Source organism: Oncorhynchus mykiss, chromosome 20 (assembly GCF_013265735.2).
Source record: "Oncorhynchus mykiss isolate Arlee chromosome 20, USDA_OmykA_1.1, whole genome shotgun sequence".
In the NCBI taxonomy this organism is placed as follows: Eukaryota; Metazoa; Chordata; class Actinopteri; order Salmoniformes; family Salmonidae; genus Oncorhynchus; species Oncorhynchus mykiss.
Window position 1 is genome coordinate 10,902,837 of NC_048584.1, and position 21,770 is coordinate 10,924,606.

Genomic DNA, 21,770 nt, shown 5'->3' on the forward strand with positions numbered 1-21,770 from the left:
CTCACTTCTTCTTTAAGAGGCTCCTCTGTCCTCCACTCGTTACCTGTATTAATGGCACCTGTTTGAACTTGTTATCAGTATAAAAGACACCTGTCCACAACCTCAAACAGTCACACTCCAAACTCCACTATGGCCAAGACCAAAGAGCTGTCAAAGGACACCAGAAACCAAATTGTAGACCTGCACCAGGCTGGGAAGTGAGAATCTGCAATAGGTAAGCAGCTTGGTTTGAAGAAATCAACTGTGGGAGCAATTATTAGGAAATGGAAGACATACAAGACCACTGATAATCTCCCCCGATCTGAGGCTCCACGCAAGATCTCACCCCGTGGGGTCAAAATTATCACAAGAACGGTGAGCAAAAATCCCAGAACCACACGGGGGGACCTAGTGAATGACCTGCAGAGAGCTGGGACCAAAGTAACAAAGCCTACCATCAGTAACATACTACGCCGCCAGGGACTCAAATCCTGCAGTGCCAGACGTGTACGTGTCCCCCTGCTTAAGCCAGTACATGTCCAGGCGAGTCTGAAGTTTGCTAGAGAGCATTTGGATGATCCAGAAGAAGATTGGGAGAATGTCATATGGTCAGATGAAACCAAAATAGAACAACTCGTCGTGTTTGGAGGACAAAGAATGCTGAGTTGCATCCAAAGAACACCATACCTACTGTGAAGCATGGGGGTGGAAACATCATGCTTTTGGGGCTGTTTTTCTGCAAAGGGACCAGGACGACTGATCCGTGTAAAGGAAAGAATGAATGGGGCCATGTATTGTGAGATTTTGAATGAAAACCTCCTTCCATCAGCAAGGGCATTGAAGATGAAACGTGGCTGGGTCTTTCAGCATGACAATGATCCCAAACACACTGCCCGGGCAACGAAGGAGTGGCTTCGTAAGAAGCATTTAAAGGTCCTGGAGTGACCTAGCCAGTTTCCAGATCACAACCCCATAGAAAATCTTTGGAGGGAGTTGAAAGTCCGTGTTGCCCAGCAACAGCCCCAAAACATCACTGCTCTAGAGGAGATCTGCATGGAGGAATGGGCCAAAATACCAGCAACAGTGTGTGAAAACCTTGTGAAGACTGACAGAAAACACTTGCCCTCTGTCATTGCCAACAAAGGGTATATAACAAAGTATTGAGATAAACTTTTGTTATTGACCAAATACATATTTTCCACCATAATTTGCAAATACATTCATTAAAAATCCTACAATGTGATTTTCTGGATTTTTTTTCTCATTTTGTCTGTCATAGTTGAAGTGTACCTATGATGAAAATTACAGGCCTCTCTCATCTTTTTAAGTGGGAGAACTTGCACAATTGGTGGCTGACTAAATACTTTTTTTGCCCCACTGTATATGCTGTATCTGCCTGCCAAGGGAAACTACTTTAAATTCAAACATATACTTTTTGGAAAAGACATGTTTTTGAACGAAGCACCATGCTGCCTTGTTGACAATATGACCGGGACAGCACAGATTACTATTAGATTTCAGAAGGGTGCTCCTCCCTCACTGTTTTTGCCCGGTCACGTCACAGGCCATATCCCAGTGCACCTCGGTTCAGCTTAATCAAACTCCCTCAGTGATATAGATCACATACTGCAACACTGATTCTGTTAGAAATAAATACATTTACCTTGGTTAAGAAAATTAAAGCTTTAATACAAGTATTTCAGCACTCCAGGTTTCAATATAAACATACAATCATTGACTAAGTACTGGCATAATGTGTTCCCCATGTTACAGTAATGGAGAGGTGGAGAGAGCTATAAGAGGTCTACTCATGATCATAAATCAACTGGGCTATCCAATGCCAGATGAGTAGATCAACCAAAGCAACGGCCTTATCCAAAGACCCGAATTGAGACTCATTTCTACATTGTAGATTTTTCAACATCAACGCTTCTCTGTCATTTGAATTGATTTCCACTTTAATAAAGCTGCAATCATCACCTCTGTGCTTAACAAATAAACATATACATTGATTGAGTGTATCAGTAGGCAACAGCTGCAGCACAAAAACTAAACTAAAATACTAAACCAAAATGATGTGACGTCCCTGAACGTCCCCCGGTGTCCTCTACATGTCTTCCTCTGAATGTTTGGGGTTCCATAGCCCAGACCTGAGTGACGTCTACACATCACAACGTTACTAAGACTGTTCTGCTCCCAGCCACCCCATTGGGGAAATGTTCAGCAAAGTCTGACTCCTGTTAAGCATTGTTTGTTCAACAATTAAACATCTTCAGAGCTGTACCGTGGCGTTGAGGCCACTGGATATGGTCTCGTAACCGACGGAGACAAGTGTTAGAACACTGCTCTCCACGTCCTCTGGCTGATGATGCTCTTGATCCTGCTGCTGGGTTGTATCCATGGCAACACCAACCGGGGTTCCGGACTCCTGCAGCTGCGCCTTCTTCCTGCCTCGGCCCCTCCCTTTGCCCTTCCCCGATCCTTTCCCTTGACCTTTAACCCCGCCCACTGACCTGAGCGGTTTGTCGTTGCCGTCATCTCGGGGCTTGCGGTGGCGGCGGCGGATGCGTCTCATTGGAGGACCGGTGTCGACGGGATCGGTTGCAGCTGCGCCGGACAGGATGCGAATCTGTTTGTCAATCACCATGGTGATCATGTCTAGGGCGGTGTCGAGCATCCCGAGGCCCAGGCCGTGAGTCACGTTGTCGAACAACGCACTGTTAACCGGGTCACGGAAACACTTCCTCATCGCCTCCAGGTGGCTCCTATCCCAGGTGGGGTGGGAAAAGGTGTGTTAGTGTTTGTTTCACTGTACAGAAAACATATAGCTCATAGTCAACTCATGACAACACTGTGCTGTAACCACACTAACCAGGTGTGGTGTGGGTGAGGGTTTGGTATTACCTGGTTTCTATGACCTTTGACCAGTGTTGAACTGTGTTAGTCTCTGGTATAAGCTGCTTGGCCATGTTTCCAAAGTCCATGTAGTCATGGGCAAAGTCCTTCATGTCGTTACACAGGGCTTTGGTGTCACCTGGAAAACACAACGTTTTAACAATCTAGAAACCGAGAGAGATGCCCGCACACAAACACGCACACACTTACCCTCTGTGAGCTTGGAGAAGGAGGAGGACACAGCAGTAGTAGTACTAGGAGTGAGGCCCAGTATATTTAGAGACTCCTGAAGCGTTTTCTTGCTGGCCGGGCCGCGGCTGACCCTGGTGTAGGCTGCTAGCGAACGCAGAGACATCTTCTCTGGAGCCTCCAGACGACGCTTGATCTCGTCATAGGGTATCAGGTACTTACCTAGTACCAAAGGAACAATAGATGAATGATACAATTGTGTTGAATCTTCCGCTTAATCCATACTACAGCAGGTAAGGCCAACCTTCCTCCTGGAGAACTACTGGGGGTGAAGCTAATCATGGTCCCGAGGAGTAGCTGATAGGTAGAATCAGGTGTGTTAGAGTAGTAGGACAGGAATATCCTGCAAGATGAGAGGTCTCCAGTAGGAGGGGCAGCCCTGGCCTAATCCCCTCCTTCTCTGGCTGTGATACTTACGGGCCTTGGAGCTCTTCATGTTGGGGTCCAGGAGAGACGACACCTCAGCAAACGGAACATGGGGTACGTGGTTGTGGTCTGGAGCACCAGCCTGAGTCTGGGTGGTGTCGCCTTCCGGGATCTGAATCTGGGTTTGCATCTGGTTCACGTCCCCCATTCCCTGCTGCCCCTGTCCATCCCCCAGCACCATGGAGGGGTGGTTGGATAACCCTTGTAACCCTGTCAGCCCCTCGACCATAGTCTGCTGATAAGCCCCCTGTCCCACAGAGTTGGTCTGTTCGGAGGAGACTTGGAAGATGCCCATGACAGGTTTAACCACTCTAAACACCATGTTGCCTTGGGAGTCCACCCCCGCCAGGCTGGGATTTGGTTCCATCTGCTCGGATGTCATTTCCTCTTTACTTCCTGGGTGACTGTTTGGAGTGCGAAGAGTTTCTCCCGAACTTTTCTGTATTTGTCTCAGCGTCAGGAGTAGGATGAGTTTGTGATTACACACTGCTAGGGTCAGTTTAGGGTAAAGTCTATAGGACAGAGAAAGAAAACCCGACATCAAACACTGGTCTACAGAGTAACTATCATCATCAATATTGCAATAAAAAAACATTTAAATCAACATCTGTGATTCCCCAATTAGAAATAATTGCCACCAGTAGTATGAAAATATATGTATCATCTTTCCCACCCTCTCCAATTCAACAATTTAAATGGACTTCTATTTAAGATTGTATTCTGGTAAATAATAAATGGGTAGGCCTATTACATGGGTATGGCATATACACTGTGTACAAAACATTAGGAACAGCTTCCTAATATTGAGTTGCACCCCCCTTTTTCCCCTCAGAACAGCCTCAACTCGTCAGTGCATGGACTACAAGGTGTCGAAAACGTTCCACAGGGATGCTGGCCCATATCGACTCCAATGCTTCTTACAGTTGTGTCAAGTTGGCTTGATGTCCTTTGGGTGGTGGACCATTCTTAATACACACGGGAAACTGGTGAGTGTAAAAAAAACAGCAGCGTTGCAGTTCTTGATACACTCAAACCAATGCACCATTTTGTCTTGCCCATTCACCCTCTGAATGGCACACATACACAATTTCCCAATTGTCTCAAGGCTTAAAAATCATTATTTAACCTGTCTCCTCCCTTCAGTGCCCCTTGACTTTTTCCACATATTGTATTACAGCCTGAATTTAACATTTATTAAAATGTATTTTTTGGGGGGTGGTAAAGTGGAATTATGTTTGGCATTTTTACAAATTAATAAAAAATGAAAAGCTGAAAGTTCTTTAAATCAAATTTTATTGGTCACATACACATATTTATCAGATGTTACAGTGGGTGTAGCGAAATGCATATGTTCCTAGCCTCAACAGCGCAGCAGTTTCTAACAATTCACATCTAAAAGGTTAAATAATGGAATACTTAAGAAATATTAGGATGAACAATGTCAGAGTCCAGAGAATAAATAAATGTGATGGGATGTATGGACAATTAAGATAGTATATGGATAGAATATGTAGTATATCTGAAAAATAGTATATGTACAGCAATAGTTAAATAGGATAAGTATTGAGTCAATAAGTATTCAACTCAGAAGTAAAAATGTGCTTAACAAGTCACATACGTTTGCAATAATAGTGTTTAACAGGGTTTACAATGACTACCTCATCTATGTTACCAACACATACAATTATGAAGGTCTCTCAGTCGACCCAGTGAATTTCAAACAGATTCAACCACAATGGGCAGGGAGGTTTTCCAATGACTCGCAAAGAAGGGCACCTATTGGTAGATAGGTACAAATAGATTTTAAAAGAAGCAGACATTGAATATCCTTTTGAGCATGGTGAAGTTACATATTTGAATGGTGTATCAATACACCCAGTCACTACAAAGATATAGGCATCCTTCCTAACTCAGTTGCTGGAGAGGAAGGAAACCGCTCAGGGATTTCACCATGAGGCCAATTGTGACTTTAAAACAGTTACAGAGTGTAATGGTTGTGATAGGGGAAAACTGAGGATGGATCAACAACATTGTAGTTACTTCACAATACTAACCCAATTGACAGAGTGAAAAGAACGAAGCCTGTACAGAATAAAAGTATTCAAAAATAATGCATCCTGTTTAAAACAAGGCACTAAAGTAATACAGCAAAAGAAAATTGGGGGCAAATCCAATACATTACTGAGTACCACTCTCCATTTTTTCAAGCATAGTGGTGGCTGCATCGTGTTATGATTATGCTTGTAATCATTAAGGACTGGGGAGTTTATCAGGATAAAAAAGAAATGGAGCTAAGCACAGGCAAAATCCTGGCGGTAAACCTGGTTCAGTCTGCTTTCCACCAGATACTGGGAGATGAATTCACCTTTCACCAGGACAATAACCTAAAACATAAAGGCCAAATCTACACCGGAGTTGCTTACCAAAAAGACAGTGAAAGTTCCAGAATTGCAGAGTTACAGTTTTGACTTGAATCTGCTTGAAAATCTATGGCAAGACCTGAAAATGGTTGTATAGCAATGATCAACAAACAATTTGACATAGCTAGAAGAACTTTGAAAAGAATAATGGGCTAAATGTTTCACAATCCAGGTAAGCTCTTAGAGACTTACCCAGAAAGACTCAGGAGCTGTAATCTCTGCTAAAAGTGATTCTAACATGCATTGACTCATTTTTACAAAATGTTAGATTTTTTCTTCCACTTGGACAGAGTATTTTGTGTAGATTGTTGACGTAAAATTACAATTAAATCCCACTTTAACACAAGAAAATTTGGAAAAAGTCAAGGAGTATGAATACTTTCTGAAGGTACTGTATGGCATGGTCTTATGATAAGAGCATTTTTTTTGTCATTATGCAAATAACTGAGGTTTGGACGTCACATGTGTTATCTCTAGCTTTTGGTCACCCTCGCATTTGCTTTGGCGCTAACCTAGCCAGACTTAGATATCCATCTAGTTTAGTGTCTTGTAAATGGCAAGGGCAACCACTTCCTTTGTAAATCAGACACGCTACTGTACCTTGCTAACTACTCAGAATGTACATTGGGCCCGAAGTGTTACAAGTCTATACTATAACTGCTACCATTGCAATTATACACGAAGCCCACTCGCAATTCTGTTTTGTAAAAAGTAAACCATTAATATTGTCTGTGTCTGTCTGAAACCTAAACATGGCTGGCTAGGCCGCAGTGGGGGCACGGTGGAAAGGCTTAATCGACGTGATCTTAAATAGAATACAACACATTCTGAACAGGTTGAATAAAATGTTGCCGCTAACCTTCATTGTAGTGCAAGTAGTGAGGATTTTCCGACTCACCACTTTGCTCTTTGCTTTTTCCTAACAGCAAGCTGATCCTAGAACGGTGCGTGGTGAGACAGGAGACATTTTCCTTCTTCTCCAGATCTCCTTCGGCGGGTTGCAAATCAGCTCTACATCTACTGCCGCTAAAGCGGCTTTATCCCTGCGCCTATTGGCCACATCACGCATCATTCAAGTATCTATGACACTTCTCATTGGATGTTGCTGAGTGTCAGTCCAATTGAAGGTGTGGGATTTCCGGTTGAAAGAGGGCTTGAACAATGGGATATTTTGTATCGGTTTAATCAGCATAATATTACCCCAGACAATACATTGTTTCTTCATTCTGATTTGCTGTGAAAAGATAGTGGAGATGTAATGTTTTTGCACACATTTTGTTCTATGTTCTATGACAAACAACTCAGAAATGTGTTATATATATATATAAAATATACACAAAGTTCCAGAGTCATGGTTTCTCTGTCATTATGGCACATTGGAAAATAACAAGCCAGATACGTGACAAAATACCTTAAGGAAAACAAAGGGGATTGAATGGACAATTGTCGAAGTGAAACATTATCCATCCTCCTGTCCTTTTTTAAAGCAGCTACACTATGTGTAATTTCAGAACATTTACAAGAGAACAAGGCACAGGTATGTCTGAGATAAAGCTTTAAAAAAAAAAGAAAAAAAAAAGAGTGAGGTGTCTGTAACCCAAATAATTTATCTTCAGGATCAGGGTAGGTGTCTCTGATTCTCCTGACACAACAGCTGGGCATGATGCCCCCATCGCCACCGTCCAGGTTTCCGGACCTCCACGTGAGGTACTGCTAGTAGGCTTTTATGGCAAAACAACCTGATGTTTTCATCTTCGTCATCCAGTGGGTAAGGCAGCTTTAGCAGCTCCCTCCTGTAATGAATCAATGGATTGGATTTATTACAGTTCTCCGGACAGTTAAAGCGCTCAAATGTCGCCCACCAACAATGTGTAGCAGACCTGGGTTCAAATAGTATTTTTCCCCCTTTCAAATACTTGGGAGTGTTGAATTAGCCTGTCTGACTCTGGAGTGACAGATGGTTGGTGTTTGCACTTTTGGGACTACTGTATTCTATTGGTTCCATTGTGCCAGACTTAAATCAAGCCCAGCGTAAGTATTTGAAAGGAAAATATTATTTAACCCAGGTGTGATGTGAAGTACCCACCTCATCAGTAGTCCATGTGTAGTACGGTCTTGTAGAGAACCAACCAATTTAAGTGAGCCATCTGGCTGACACATTGGTGTGGTTCCTGGCTGCAACACTTCCTCTCTGCATTGCTGGTGGTGGTCATCTCCCTGCAGTGTGAACACACACCAGTCCGGCACCCCAGGAGCGGCTGGTTGTGGCTGTGTGCTGCAAGGCTTTGCTCGTCAGAGGTCGAACATCAGTCCTGGACATCTTTTAACTAAACTCCGCAAAAAAAGAAACGTCCTCTCACTGTCAACTGCATTTATTTTCAGCAAACTTAACATGTGTAAATATTTGTATGAACATTACAAGATTCAACAACTGAGACATAAACTGAACAAGTTGCCAGTTCTTGCTGTGAGATGTTACCCCACTCTTCCATCAAGGCACCGGACATTTCTGAGGGGAATGGCCCTAGCCCGCACCCTCCAATCCAACAGGTCCCAGACGTGCTCAATAGTATTGAGATCTGGGCTCTTCGCTGGCCATGGCCATTCCTGTCTTGCAGGAAATCACGCTCAGAACGAGCAGCATGGCTGGTGGCATTGTCATGCTGGAGGGTCAGGTCAGGATGAGCCTGCAGGAAGGGTACCACATGAGGGAAGAGGATGTCTTCCCTGTAACGCACAGCGTTGAGATTGCCTGTAATGACAACAAGCTCAGTCCGATGATGCTGTGACACACCGCCCCAGACCATGACGGACCCTCCACCTTCAAATCGATCCCGCTCCAGAGTACAGGCCTCGGTGTAACACTCATTCCTTCGACGATAAATGCAAATCCGACCATCACCCCTGGTGAGACAAAACCGCGACTCGTCAGTGAAGAGCACTTTTTGCCAGTCCTGTCTGGTCCAGCGACGGTGGGTTTGTGCCCATAGGGGACGTTGTTGCCAGTGATGTCTGTTGAGGACCTATCTTACAACAGGCCTACAAGCCCTCAGTCCAGCCTCTCTCAGCCTATTGCGGACAGTCTGAGCGCTGATGGAGTGATTGTGCGTTCCTGGTGTAACTCGGGCAGTTGTTGTTGCCATCCTGTACCTGTCACGCAGGTGTGATGTTCGAATGTACCGATCCCGTGCAGGTGTTGTTACACGTGGTCTGCCACTGCGAGGATGATCAGCTCTCCGTCCTGTCTCCCTGTAGCGCTGTCTTAGGCGTCTCACAGTACGGACATTGCAATTTATTGCCCTGGCCACATCTGCAGTCCTCATGCCTCCTTGCAGCATGCCTAAGGCACTTTCATGCAGATGAGTGGGCAACCTGGGCATCTTTCTTTTGGTGTTTTTCAGAGTCAGTAGAAAGGCCTCTTTAGTTTCCTAAGTTTTCATAACTGTGCCCTTAATTGCTCACCGTCTGTAAGCTGTTAGTGTCTTAACGACCGTTCCACAGGTGCATGTTCATGAATTGTTTATGGTTTATTGAACAAGCATGGGAAACAGTGTTTAAACCCTTTACAATGAAGATCTGTGAAGTTATTTCTATTGTCTTTGAAAGACAGGGTCCTGAAAAAGGGACGTTTCTTTTTTTTGTTGCTGAGTTTACATCCATCAACAGATCCTTTAACTCTTCCTCTGACATGGCCTGGATTTTGGCTTGGAGAGATAGAAAAGTAGGGAAATTATGGCAAATGAGTGTGGTTTGCACTTTTTTACTATTCAATTGTGCCAGGCAAGCACAATCATGCCCAGCTTTACATTTCTGTAAATACACACATCGACCTGTACTTTTTTCTCCTCAAATTCTCTCTCCTCTTCTTCTGTCCTCACTCTAGGTGGCACTATCGTCAAGAAAAAAAAAATGTTAAACAGCAAATCGTACCAGTAACACGAGATAACTCCCTCTTTCATTGAAAAATGAGACTGAGGGCCAGTGAGAGAGTGACGCACTAAACCTGTACATAATGCTATTCAGCGTGGCTCTCGGATTACTCACCTTGTTTTGAGAGATGATTATCTGTACAATGTGAGACACGCCATATTGAAGAGGAACACTGTCTGCCTCCATGACGCATCCTGTCCTGATCAGACGTTTCCAGATGGGGAAAAGGAACAGAAATGACCAGGAAACAAAGTGAGTTATAAACACCTATTGTAGGCCTACCATTTGTAGGGATCCTAATATAAGATTGCCTCACCCACAGACCTTTTCCCCAAACTCCTCCATTGATGTCATTGTAAGATTTGCATGGAAACTTCTACATACCCATCTAAAATTAGGAGGATTAGATTTGTGCCTTTGGAAAAACTTCAGATACACCCCAGGGCCTGACATAAGACTTGCTCTAACCACGAACCATCATGGTCCCATGGATACTGCAGTACAACCTGGACATCAGTGACTTACACCTAAACAGGCCCCGGAGTTGAGGAGAGCCGCAGGCTGTCCTAAAATAAAGGACTGACAAACAAACATCAATCAAAATAATAATTATTGCGAGTTTAAGAATATGTCCCAAGAGAAAAGATCATTTGCCCTTATTAAACTCGACAGATCATTTTCCATCAATGGATGTCGATTTAACTTGTCTCGACTGCTATGATTAAGCAATAAGACCCAAGGAGGTGTGCTATATGGCCATTATACCACGGCTAAGGACTGTTCTTAGGACACAACCCGTAGCCGTGGTGTACGCTATTTGCTCTATACCACCACCAAAGGTATCTTATTGCAGCGAACATAAACTGGTTACCAAAGTAATTACGTCAGTAAAACTAAATATTTTGTCATACCCCTGGTACACTGCATTCAGCCAATCAGCATTCAGGGCTTGAATGACCCAGTTTATAATTGAAAATAAATCCCATTTGCACATGTGCATGACTACAGAACAATCCTAGGGGGGAGTTTGAGTGATGAAAATTGGATAGAGGATCTCAATCTCTGTGTAAGAAACACTTGGATGAAGTTTGGCCATTTCCAAGAAATTGTGCCTTTGTTATGTTTATTTAACTAGGCAAGTCAGTTAAGAACAAATTCTTATTTACAATGACAACCTACCCCGGCCAAACCCTAACCCAGACAAAGCTGGGCCAATTGTACGCCGCCCGATGGGACTCCCAATCACAGCTGGTTGTGATACAGCCTGAAATAGAACCAAGGTCTGTAGTGATGCCTCTAGCACTGAGATGCAGTGCCTTAGACCACTGCGCCACTCGGGAGCCCAATATTTGCCAGATGTTAAGACTAAAAAACGTTACAGATGGTCTATTTGCACGACTGACTTATTTCAATAGGCATTGAGTAAAATCAGAGTTTATAATTGCAATTCAACAGGCAGCTGCAGGTAGCCTATTGTCCAACATCTCATTTCAGGGAAAAATCCACAATGAAACGGACATTAAATATGGAGAATGATACATTTGCAATAGTGCTGTGACCATGATCACGATTGATAACTTACAATTTAATGAACTAAACATGGCCATTGCATAACACCACAAGGCCACAACAAACTGAAGCTATAGGCTATTTATTAAACCCATTTGCCAGCTCCTGGTAGGCTACAAAAGAGGCACAAATTGATTCGCAATGACTCCAGTGATATCGTCATTTCAACATATTTATTGTATCAACTGGTAGGCTACAGTGGCCTACAATGGCATAGAAATGAAGTCTACTTGACGGCCAACAGATGCAAATGTATCATTCTCCGCTTTTAATGTCAGTTTCGTTGTGGAGTTTTTCAGAACAGAAGCAAGCATGTGAGGGAGATCCACAAGTTCCATTTCAAATGTCCACTCGTGCAGCGCTCAAGACCCATGAACTCAGCATGCGTCGCTTGATACGGTTTTCCATGACAAAAGTCGACATTAGAATGCAGTTTACTTTAAACCATCTCTGAGAGAATTTATCTAAAGGCTCTAGTGCGCCTAAAGTCGTTTTCCAGTGCTTTGTCGCCTTTGTTAGTTCTAGTGAGTTAGTATGTTTTATGAGAAAAGGGTTGGAAATACACTACATGACCAAAAGCATGTGAACACCTGCTCGTCAAACATCTCATTCCAAAATCATGGGCATTAATATGGAGTTGGTCCCCCCTTTGCTGCTATAACTGCCTCCACTCTTCTGGGAAAGCTTTACACTAGATGCTGCTGTGAGGACTTGCTTCCATTCAGCCACAAGAGCATTAGTGAGGTTGGGCGATTAGGCCTTGTTCACAGTCGGCGTTCGAATTCATCCCAAACGTGTTCGATGTGATTCTTCCACACCGATCTCGACAAACCAGGGGCATTGTCATGCTGACACAGGAAAGGGCCTTTCCCAAACTGTTGCCAGAAAATTGGAAGCACAGAATCATCTAGAATGCCATTGTATGCTGTAAGGTTAAGATTTCCCTTCACTGGAACTAAGTGGCCAAGCCCGAACCAGGAAAAACAGCCCCAGACCATTATTCCTCCTCCACCAAACTTTACAGTTGGCACAATGCATTCGGGCAGGTAGCGTTCTCCTGGCATCCGCCAAACCCAGATTCAATCGTGGGACTGCCAGATGGTGAAGCTTGATTCATCATTTCAGATAATGCATTTCCACAGCTCCAGAGTCCAATGGCAGCGAGCTTTACACCACTCACGCTTGGCTTTGCACATGGTGAGCTTAGGCTTGTGTGCGGCTGCTCGGCCATGGAAACACATTTCATGAAGCTCCCGACAAACAGTTATTGTGCTGATGTTGCTTCCAACGGCAGTTTAGAACTCTGCCGTGAGTGTTGCAACCGAGGACAGATAATTTTTACACGCTTTGCGCTTCAGCGGTCTCGTTCCGTGAGCTTGTGTGGCCTACCACACCGTTGTTGCCGTTGTTGCTCCTAGACGTTTCCACTCCACAATAACAGCACTTCAGTTGACTGGGGCAGCTCTATCTGGGCTGACATTTTATGAACTGACTTGTTGGAAAGGTGGCATCCTATGACGGTGCCACATTGAAAGTCAGTGAGCGCTTCAGTAATGCCATTCTGTGGTCAATGTTTGTCTATGGAGATTGCATGGCTGTATCGCCGATTTTTTACACCTGTCAGCAAAGGGTGTGGCTGAAATAGCCGAATCCACTAATTTGTAAGGGTGTCCACATACTTTTGTATATATAGTGTAGGGGTTTCCATAATCTAAATAGCCTACTGGTAAAAAGTAGTCACAACGTGCAGGCGTGCTGCTTTCTCTCCATGGCTCAGCTGCAGTCTCTTCCAACCAGTGCTCTCAACATATACACACCCCCTCCGGCCCTTCCCATCAATCACTCACTCACTAACAGCCTGCTCACTGCCTGATAGCAGCAGGTCACAGTGAAATATATATTTTTTGAGAGAAATGCCATTGTGGCCACAGTGCAATTTAGAAGTAGCCCCGATATCATTTTTCAAAGTAGCCCAAGTTGCAGAGAACCACGGGCATGGCAACCCTGAATGAAGCAGAGATATTACTCCTCCTTCTTTGGGATTGTGTTGGCGAATTGCATTCAATTTAAAGGGCATACACCGCCACCTACTGTACTGGAGTGTGAGCCCAACCTCGCTATCTCAAGTGTTTCTCTGCCGCTGCCACCACAACCTCTGTTTTCTGGGACTCTCCATCCATTTCTGCAGTACAATTGACAACCATAGCTATGAATGCCAAGAAACCCATCTTACTGAAAGCACATATTCTTCCCAACACACTTGATTAGTCTCTGCCTACTCACAGGAATCCTCTCAGGATCCCTCACCCTGTACCCATCTTCCTCTACCACTCTCTCAGAGGTGGAAAAAGTACCAAATTGTAATACTTGTGCAAAAGTAAAGATACCTCAATAGAAAATGACTGAAGTAAATGTCACCCAGTGTCGTGACGTTGTATTGATCTATGTGACGACTGCCGTTCATCGAATGATTAACTGTTTATGATTACGTGATTCAAATAATTAGGCATTTATTAACTCAGTAACCTGGGGCACCATGGGAAAGTTTGGTTTGATTGAGTTTCCATTTCCCAAATTAACTCAAAGAATATCAGAAAATCGATTTTACAACCGTCGCTAATTCATTAATTTCTTCTACACTCATCCTGAACATCGCATAATCCGGGAATCTGCACAAACCCGAGTCCCACTAAATAAGTCCCACACCAATTGAGTTGATTATTTATTTACTAACAAGCTAAAATGCTCATATAAAAGATACACAAACACACATTCTAGGCTATTGATTAGAACTTAGTACAATGAAACCGGTCCCTAGTGGGCCAACACAATATGACACGTGTTACACAAAATGGGGATTTAAAAAGAGAGCGAGAGAGAGAGAGAGAGAGAGTGCACAAGAGAATAGCACACTTGGGCACATTTGTAAACTATGTTAAGTTTAACCCTAACCTTGCCCCGAACTGCCACTCTTATGGGTCAGAATATAATGATGTAATTACGTGTCAAAGGTCTCCGATGGGGTATCTCCTTGTGGACCGAGTTCCGACTTCTCCTCCGATGGCAATACTTCTGTTGTTACCGGGTGTAACTCTCTGATAGTCCACACAATGTCGGCGTCCTTTCTCTTAGTGGTCTGTTTCCTCGCCCTTGTTCTGAAAGGGGGTCTTCTGAGTACTGTCAGCCGTGTAGCTCAGGGCTCCAGTGTAGGAATGAAAGCAGTGTAGACACACAATTCCTTGGAGAGTGGTAACCGGGTGGTCCTGCTTGAATTCACCCTCTTAGACACAGCTACTCATTTGTAGCATAGATTAAGACATTCCTTTGTCTTCTTCAACCTCGTGTTGCATTTTGGGGTTTACAACTAATCGGACGTTGACTGCAGCTTGTGGTCACCTAGTCTGATGTGTTAATTCTTAACTCACATGTTTTATACCCTCTGGTCAGAAATGGGCGTTTCCACCTTTAGGGCAAGTTCTCTGGGCGTACCTAGTTACGAGGCTAGGTCTGGATTTTACTCAGATCCAACTTAGACAACTTCACATTTTATCTTTACAAAAACATTTGCTTTGATCAGTACATTTTCCACACAACGTACAGTATGCAAACATCAGGTACATATTGTGAAAACTCTTCAAGTTACAATGTTTTCGTTAAAACGTCGTCATTTAACTTTTAATAACATAACAAAAACTGCATTCATTTTCATATTTCATCTATCGTCATTACTACCATTTTGGCTGATGAAACATATTGTCCCACAGTCCATTTATTGCATGTTACTGTTCTGAGGTAGGTTCTCCATAGGCCCATCATTCATTCCCTTCCTCCACAGTGAGAGGACAAAGGGATTTTGTCTGCTGCCTTAAGATTTACAATGGGTGTGAGGTGTCATTAAAAAAAAACACCTCCATACCTCTGGATCTCTCCCCCTCTGGCAGGTATGAGAGATGTCTCTTGTAGGAATGTGGTCCACTGTAACCTGACCCAAACAGGCCAGTCATGACACCAGTAAAATACTACTTGAGTATAAACCTAAAATTATTTGGTTTTAAATATACTTAAGAGCCTGCTTGGTGTTAACATCCACTTCCTCATTCCCCTCTACTCCCACATGAGCTGGTACGCAGAGGAACATCACAAATACCCCCCCCCCCCCTCATCGGTCTCATCCTACACAAGCACTGCGAAACCGCATACAATACATCCTGTCCGCTCCGAGACACAAATTAAGCTCATCAGCGCTGCACAGGAGTCAGAGCAGATGACTACCCTGTCTAGCCACACCCCCTCCACCCACTCTGCAGCCCAGAGTATGGCCATCAACTCCATTGTGCAAACAGATAAATTATCAGTTGCTCTTTTTGTCACTGCCACCTTCGACTCAGGAACACTAAAAGCTGCACCTGTCCTCCCTGTTTTACAGTTCTAAGATCCATCTGTGAATATATTCCAGAAATCTTAGTATTGTGTTCTTAAATGGTCACTTAAAACTGAACCTACTCCTTCCTCAACAGCTCTTATCCTCTCAAGCAACTCCAGATATATTACTGGCTGAGGGAGCAACCAAGGTGGAATAGTGTTGGGGTTTGTTTCCTTGTTCCTTGTCAATCATTGGCTCATTGATGAAATTAGCATTATGACAATATCTTTAATGAAATCATTCAAAAACCTTTATTAATGTAATTGCAGACAGAAGTTGACAACAGAAATATAACGCATGTTTCCGAGTAAGTTCTGCATCAAAGAAAAGGTCCCAAGTGTTTTTTATTAAACCCCAAGTCCAGCCCTAGTGATGTCACTGCCTACGTCATTATCTTTTACTCATGAGACAAAAACCATGTCTACTCAACACTAAAACTCTTGTTTATATAGCTATCAAAAAGCTTAGCAGTAAATGTCCAAGTTGATTTATAGTGGAATTTCTGACTAATCTCTTATCTCTTACAGAGTTCTGTCTTCACAGTCACACATTTCTCAGAGGGGTCTCTTTATAAGAGCAAAGAGACTAGAAAACAACTGTGGAACAATACTAAACCTCTATAATTAATATATATTGTTAATCTGTAGTATAGGACCCTATAAATGTAAGGAGGGCGGGGTCTTATAACCCCTCCCCTCTATTAATACAACATAAGCATAATCAATTATTATAATACATCAAACATTACAGACAGACCCTATCATGACCCCTAGGTGAACCCCTTTCAATAGCAGGAAGAACCATAGAGGGGCTAAACTCCCTCCAAAACAACCCCATCTCTCTCACCATGCCATTGCCTATCCACCCAAAACTACTCTGTTAATATTCTCCACCCATGTCATTCGAGTGTCAAAACAAAACCCCCAGTAACCTAAACCCCTCCCACCCTCTCCAGATTCCTTCCGTACAGTATATTTACTCCCCACATCAAAGACGGCTACCACCACCTCCTTATCTGCCTGTGCCTTCCGTATGACTGACTCAAGGCACAGTACAGGATCCATTGTTCCCCTGCCTTTCCTGGACCCACTTTGATTTGGTGACATTAGTCCTCTACGCGACAGAAAGGAAGTCAGTCATTCCGTTATTGTCCTTTCCATACGTGAGATGTCAACGCTATCGGCCTATAGCTTGACGGACTAGCAGGGACTTTCCCAGGTTTCCGTAGCGGCACCACTACAGCCTGCTTCCAACTCCCAGGCGGTTTCCCTTCCTGCCACGTCTTATGATAAAGGCCCAAAGCTTTCCCCATTGCAGTGTCCCTGAGATGAGCCATCATGATGTAAGACATCTCATCCTTCCCAGGAGACGTTACCCCAGCTTTAGCTAATGCTCGCTTCATCTCAGCCAACGTAAAAGGTGCATTCAATGCATCCTCCACCATCCCTCTCTGACCTAGGACCCCCATATGTTCTCCTCTGACCCTCTCTCTCTCTTATTCTGCCAGATTATTTGAGCTGTGCACCTTCACAAATGCCTGGGCTAACATCTCTGCCTTCTCCATATCTCTCACTGCAACAAACTCACCACTTTTCAGCACAGGTATAGCCCAATCTAATCTGACCCCACTCCTCCTCCATACCTCTCCCACAGAAGTGGTCCTGCGTCTGTTTCCACAGAGCAGGCGCCAACACTCCCGCTTAGTTGTCCTAATGAACCTTCTTACTACAGCTTGTGCTTGTTTATACTGTCACTGGTAATTATGGGACCTTTTAAACATTCTGAAAGCCCTGTTCCTACTCTTCATAGCTTCTCTACACTCTTCAGTCCACCAGGGAACTGCTTTACTCTTTCACCCCCCCCCCCCCCCCCCCCCCCATACCCATAGGAATCACCTGCATTGCGACCCCTACTATTGCTCCTCTTACTCCATCATTCACTGTTTCTATATCTGAATTGAGATCAACCTGAGACAGCTCTTGTTCACTCAACTCTTGAAACTGACCCCACTCTGCTTTCCCAAATATCAATCGCCGACTGAATCTTCCACCCTCAATACTACAGTACACATGATAGTGATCACTACCCCCCTCTAGATTCCTCCAAAACCTCCCAACTACATCTTTCTGCCGTTGAACTTGAGATCAGAGAAGGATCCAGAGCAGATCAAGTAGTTCCTTCAACACTTGTCCATTTACATCAGTCCGTAACCCTCCCTAGAGCATTCTATGAGCATTAAAATCCCCACACCATTACACGTCTCCTATCGTCACCTTCCACATTCCCAAGGGTCATCAACTCTAGTCTCTTAAAAGTTCACTATTACCAGATCCCCCCCCCCCAACCAACCACACCTCTATCAATATATACTCTAGTTCAACTCCCTCTATAAAAAGGTAGCACACCCTCCCCATCTCTAAGGACTGCAACATAACCTTGTATTACAAAATCTAGACTAGGTTTAAACCATGTCTCCTGGAGACATATCACATCAGGTTTGGCTGGTAACTTCTCAAAGTGTTTGAACTCTTGCCCATTAGCCGTCAAACTTCTGGCATTCCATTGAAGGATTAACACCACAATGAAAATGAACCAATACCTGATTCCTGGCTGAACTGATTCCCAATCCTATTGAGGTCATCCTGTACATTTTCCCCTGTAAGTGTAACGATCGTCTGTTGAAGAAGGTGTGGACCAAAGGGGAGCGCAGGAAGTGTTCATACTTTTATTACAGCTGACCACTAAATGACACAGAGACTGAACGAAAACCTAAACAGTCCTGTCAGGTGCAGACACACAAAACAGAAAATAACTACCCACAAAAACCCTACGGGAAAAAAAGCTACCTAAGTATGGTTCCCAATCAGAGACAACGATAGACAGCTGTCCCTGATTGAGAACCATACCCGGGCCAAAACAAAGAAATACAAAAACATAGAAAAAGGAACATAGAATGCCCACCCAAATCACACCCTGACCAAACCAAAATAGAGACATAAAAAGCTTTAAGGTCAGGGCGTGACAGTAAGTCATGTGATCCCAAGATACATCGCTACCTGCTCCACTATGATCTGTATCTTTTTAGTCTTAGATTGTAATTTTTTTCGGTGTAATTGATTGCTGCTGTCACAAATGCAATAACCTTCCTCATGTCTACTACGAGTCTTGTGTTCTCCCCCATTCTGCTCCCTATGTTGGGGTAGGTTCCTTGTTCCTTGTCAATCATTTGCTTATTGGTGAAATCAGCAATCAGACAATATCTTTAAGTAAATCAATCAAAAACCTTTATTAATGCAATTGCAGACCGAAGTTGACAACGGGAACATAGTACACATGTTTCCAAGTAAGGTCTGCAAAATAGGAAAGGGTCCAAGTTGCTTTAATATGCTTGCAGTCAACACCAAGTGATGCAACTGCCTACGTCAACACCTTCTACTCATGAGACCAAGGGCTCAGCAGTAATTTTCCACTCCCCAAGTTGCTTTATAGTGGTATGTCTTGACTTGTCTCATCTCTTTCACTCCCCTGCAGGGTTCTGTGTCTAATCTCTTTTAGCCTTGAGGCGCTTTCAACATAAACATAATCAATTATTATAATACATCAAACATTTTGTGCAGCCCCTATCATGACCCCAAGGTGACCCCCCCCCCCCCCCCCCCCCCCCTTCACCTACATTACACCAAACCTGCATCCCGACCTGCCCTGGAATACCTGCTCTCCTAGGTGCCCTGCTTGTTTCTGCTTGAACTACCTTCAATGCTTCTGCATACAATATTTTACACTCCCTCACCTGCTGCACTTCCACCTGTCTTTTCATCACAGCACAACACCCATATGCCACACCATGGGCGCCCCCACAATTACAACACTTGAACCTTATCTCGTCTCCACATTCCCCATGTGCATGTTTTCCCCCCTAGTTCACACATCTCCTTTTGCCTTTACACAGTGCCACCACACGCCCAAACCTTTGAGAGTTATAGCAACACAATGGTTCCGGGAACATAAACTCGCACATAGTAACTCATATACTCAATCCTAAAAAAAATGCTGGCAGTACCAGATCCTCAATGTTCAGTAGCACTGTCAGGCTATCTGGAGGCGCTTTGCCTCAATAAGAGAGCCTCATTTCAGGTGGTTCTTTATTTCTTTCATGTTAACAATTTGTCCTGTAATAACTCCCTTCACCCATTGCCGTCCAGCCTGATCAGGCATGCTACTATCCACCACACGTTTACATACCTGCTTGAGTTTGAGCACCTTTAGCAGACACGACCACTCCTACTTTACCCACCAAAACCCTAGTCAACGCGATCATACTCACAGCCATGACTCCACCCTCGTCCTTAAATTTCTTAAACACCTTATACTCCACTTCTCTCAGTACAACACTGCGAATCCGAACCTCCCTCATCACTCCTCTCCTCGACAAGACCTGCAAAGGCTCCTCAGGCTTCCTCCTCGTCTTAACTTTTACTCTCACTACTCTACATCCACCTTTTTCCACTCCGCCACTACATTCCATGCCGTCCTCCTCAACTCCTAACCCCCCTACCTTTTCATCCATCTCTGCTCCAGTCACAGCCCAGTGTTGCTCAAGCACCTCCACTGGATTTCACGCTCCAAAACAAAAACCAGGCAGCCTTGTGCATGATTACTCTCATTTGTCTTGCCTGCGCAGTGGGTTCACCTGAACCAATTCTTGAATGAGAGACAGAAAGTCCATTAGCTAGCTGGCAAAAATGTTACAAATATGCTTTGTGTTGTTGTTGTTGTTCTTCTTCTTCTTCTTGATTGGGTTGGTGGATCCCATCCAATTTAAAGGTGCATACACTGTCACCTACTGCACTAAAGTGTGAGGCCAGTCACAGCCTACCTACACAATATTGTCTTCATTATTCATGTTCCTAAAAGAAGAAAACATGTGCACCACCAACTAACCCTACACCTATATACCACTATATACATATATACCACCTATATACCACTATATACATATATACCACCTATATACCACTATATACATATATACCACCTATATACCACTATATACATATATACCACCTATATACCACTATATACATATATACCACCTATATACCACTATATACATATATACCACCTATATACCACTATATACATATATACCACCTATATACCACTATATACATATATACCACATATATACCACTATATACATATATACCACCTATATACCACTATATACATATATACCACCTATATACCACTATATACATATATACCACCTATATACCACTATATACATATATACCACCTATATACCACTATATACATATATACCACCTATATACCACTATATACATATATACCACCTATATACCACTATATACATATATACCACATATATACCACTATATACATATATACCACCTATATACCACTATATACATATATACCACCTATATACCACTATATACATATATACCACCTATATACCACTATATACATATATACCACCTATATACCACTATATACCACCTATATACCACTATATACATATATACCACCTATATACCACTATATACATATATACCACCTATATACCACTATATACATATATACCACCTATATACCACTATATACATATATACCACCTATATACCACTATATACATATATACCACCTATATACCACTATATACATATATACCACCTATATACCACTATATACATATATACCACCTATATACCACTATTTCATGATAATATAAATCACCACCCCATTAACTCTTCTGTAGTAAAATCTCATACACACACAGGTACTTCTCTGCAGTTGCCACCTACAATAAAAAAAAAAACACTACCCCATTCCACTACTTTGACCCAATCTGCTCCTGC

At 43.3% G+C, this 21,770-nt stretch overlaps 1 protein-coding gene across 3 annotated transcripts; it reads right to left on the reverse strand.

Moving 5' to 3' along the window:
• Positions 1-1,647: 1,647 nt before the first annotated feature.
• On the reverse strand, positions 1,648-14,869 carry LOC110498945. Of its 3 annotated transcripts, none has more exons than XM_021575684.2 (8): positions 14,471-14,869; positions 10,014-10,093; positions 8,056-8,296; positions 6,829-7,762; positions 3,541-4,061; positions 3,085-3,285; positions 2,884-3,013; positions 1,648-2,744 (listed from the first exon to the last, which is right to left on the reverse strand). In XM_021575684.2, the coding sequence occupies exons 5-8, from the start codon at positions 3,929-3,931 to the stop codon at positions 2,252-2,254; spliced, it is 1,215 nt and encodes a 404-aa protein (XP_021431359.2). In that variant the 5' UTR covers positions 3,932-4,061; positions 6,829-7,762; positions 8,056-8,296; positions 10,014-10,093; positions 14,471-14,869; the 3' UTR covers positions 1,648-2,251. The 3 variants fall into 3 exon arrangements, with proteins under 3 accessions (XP_021431359.2, XP_036811635.1, XP_021431358.2); XM_036955740.1 differs by having other exon boundaries at positions 6,868-7,762; positions 14,471-14,868; XM_021575683.2 differs by lacking the exon at positions 10,014-10,093 and having other exon boundaries at positions 6,868-7,762; positions 14,471-14,865.
• Positions 14,870-21,770: the final 6,901 nt, after the last annotated feature.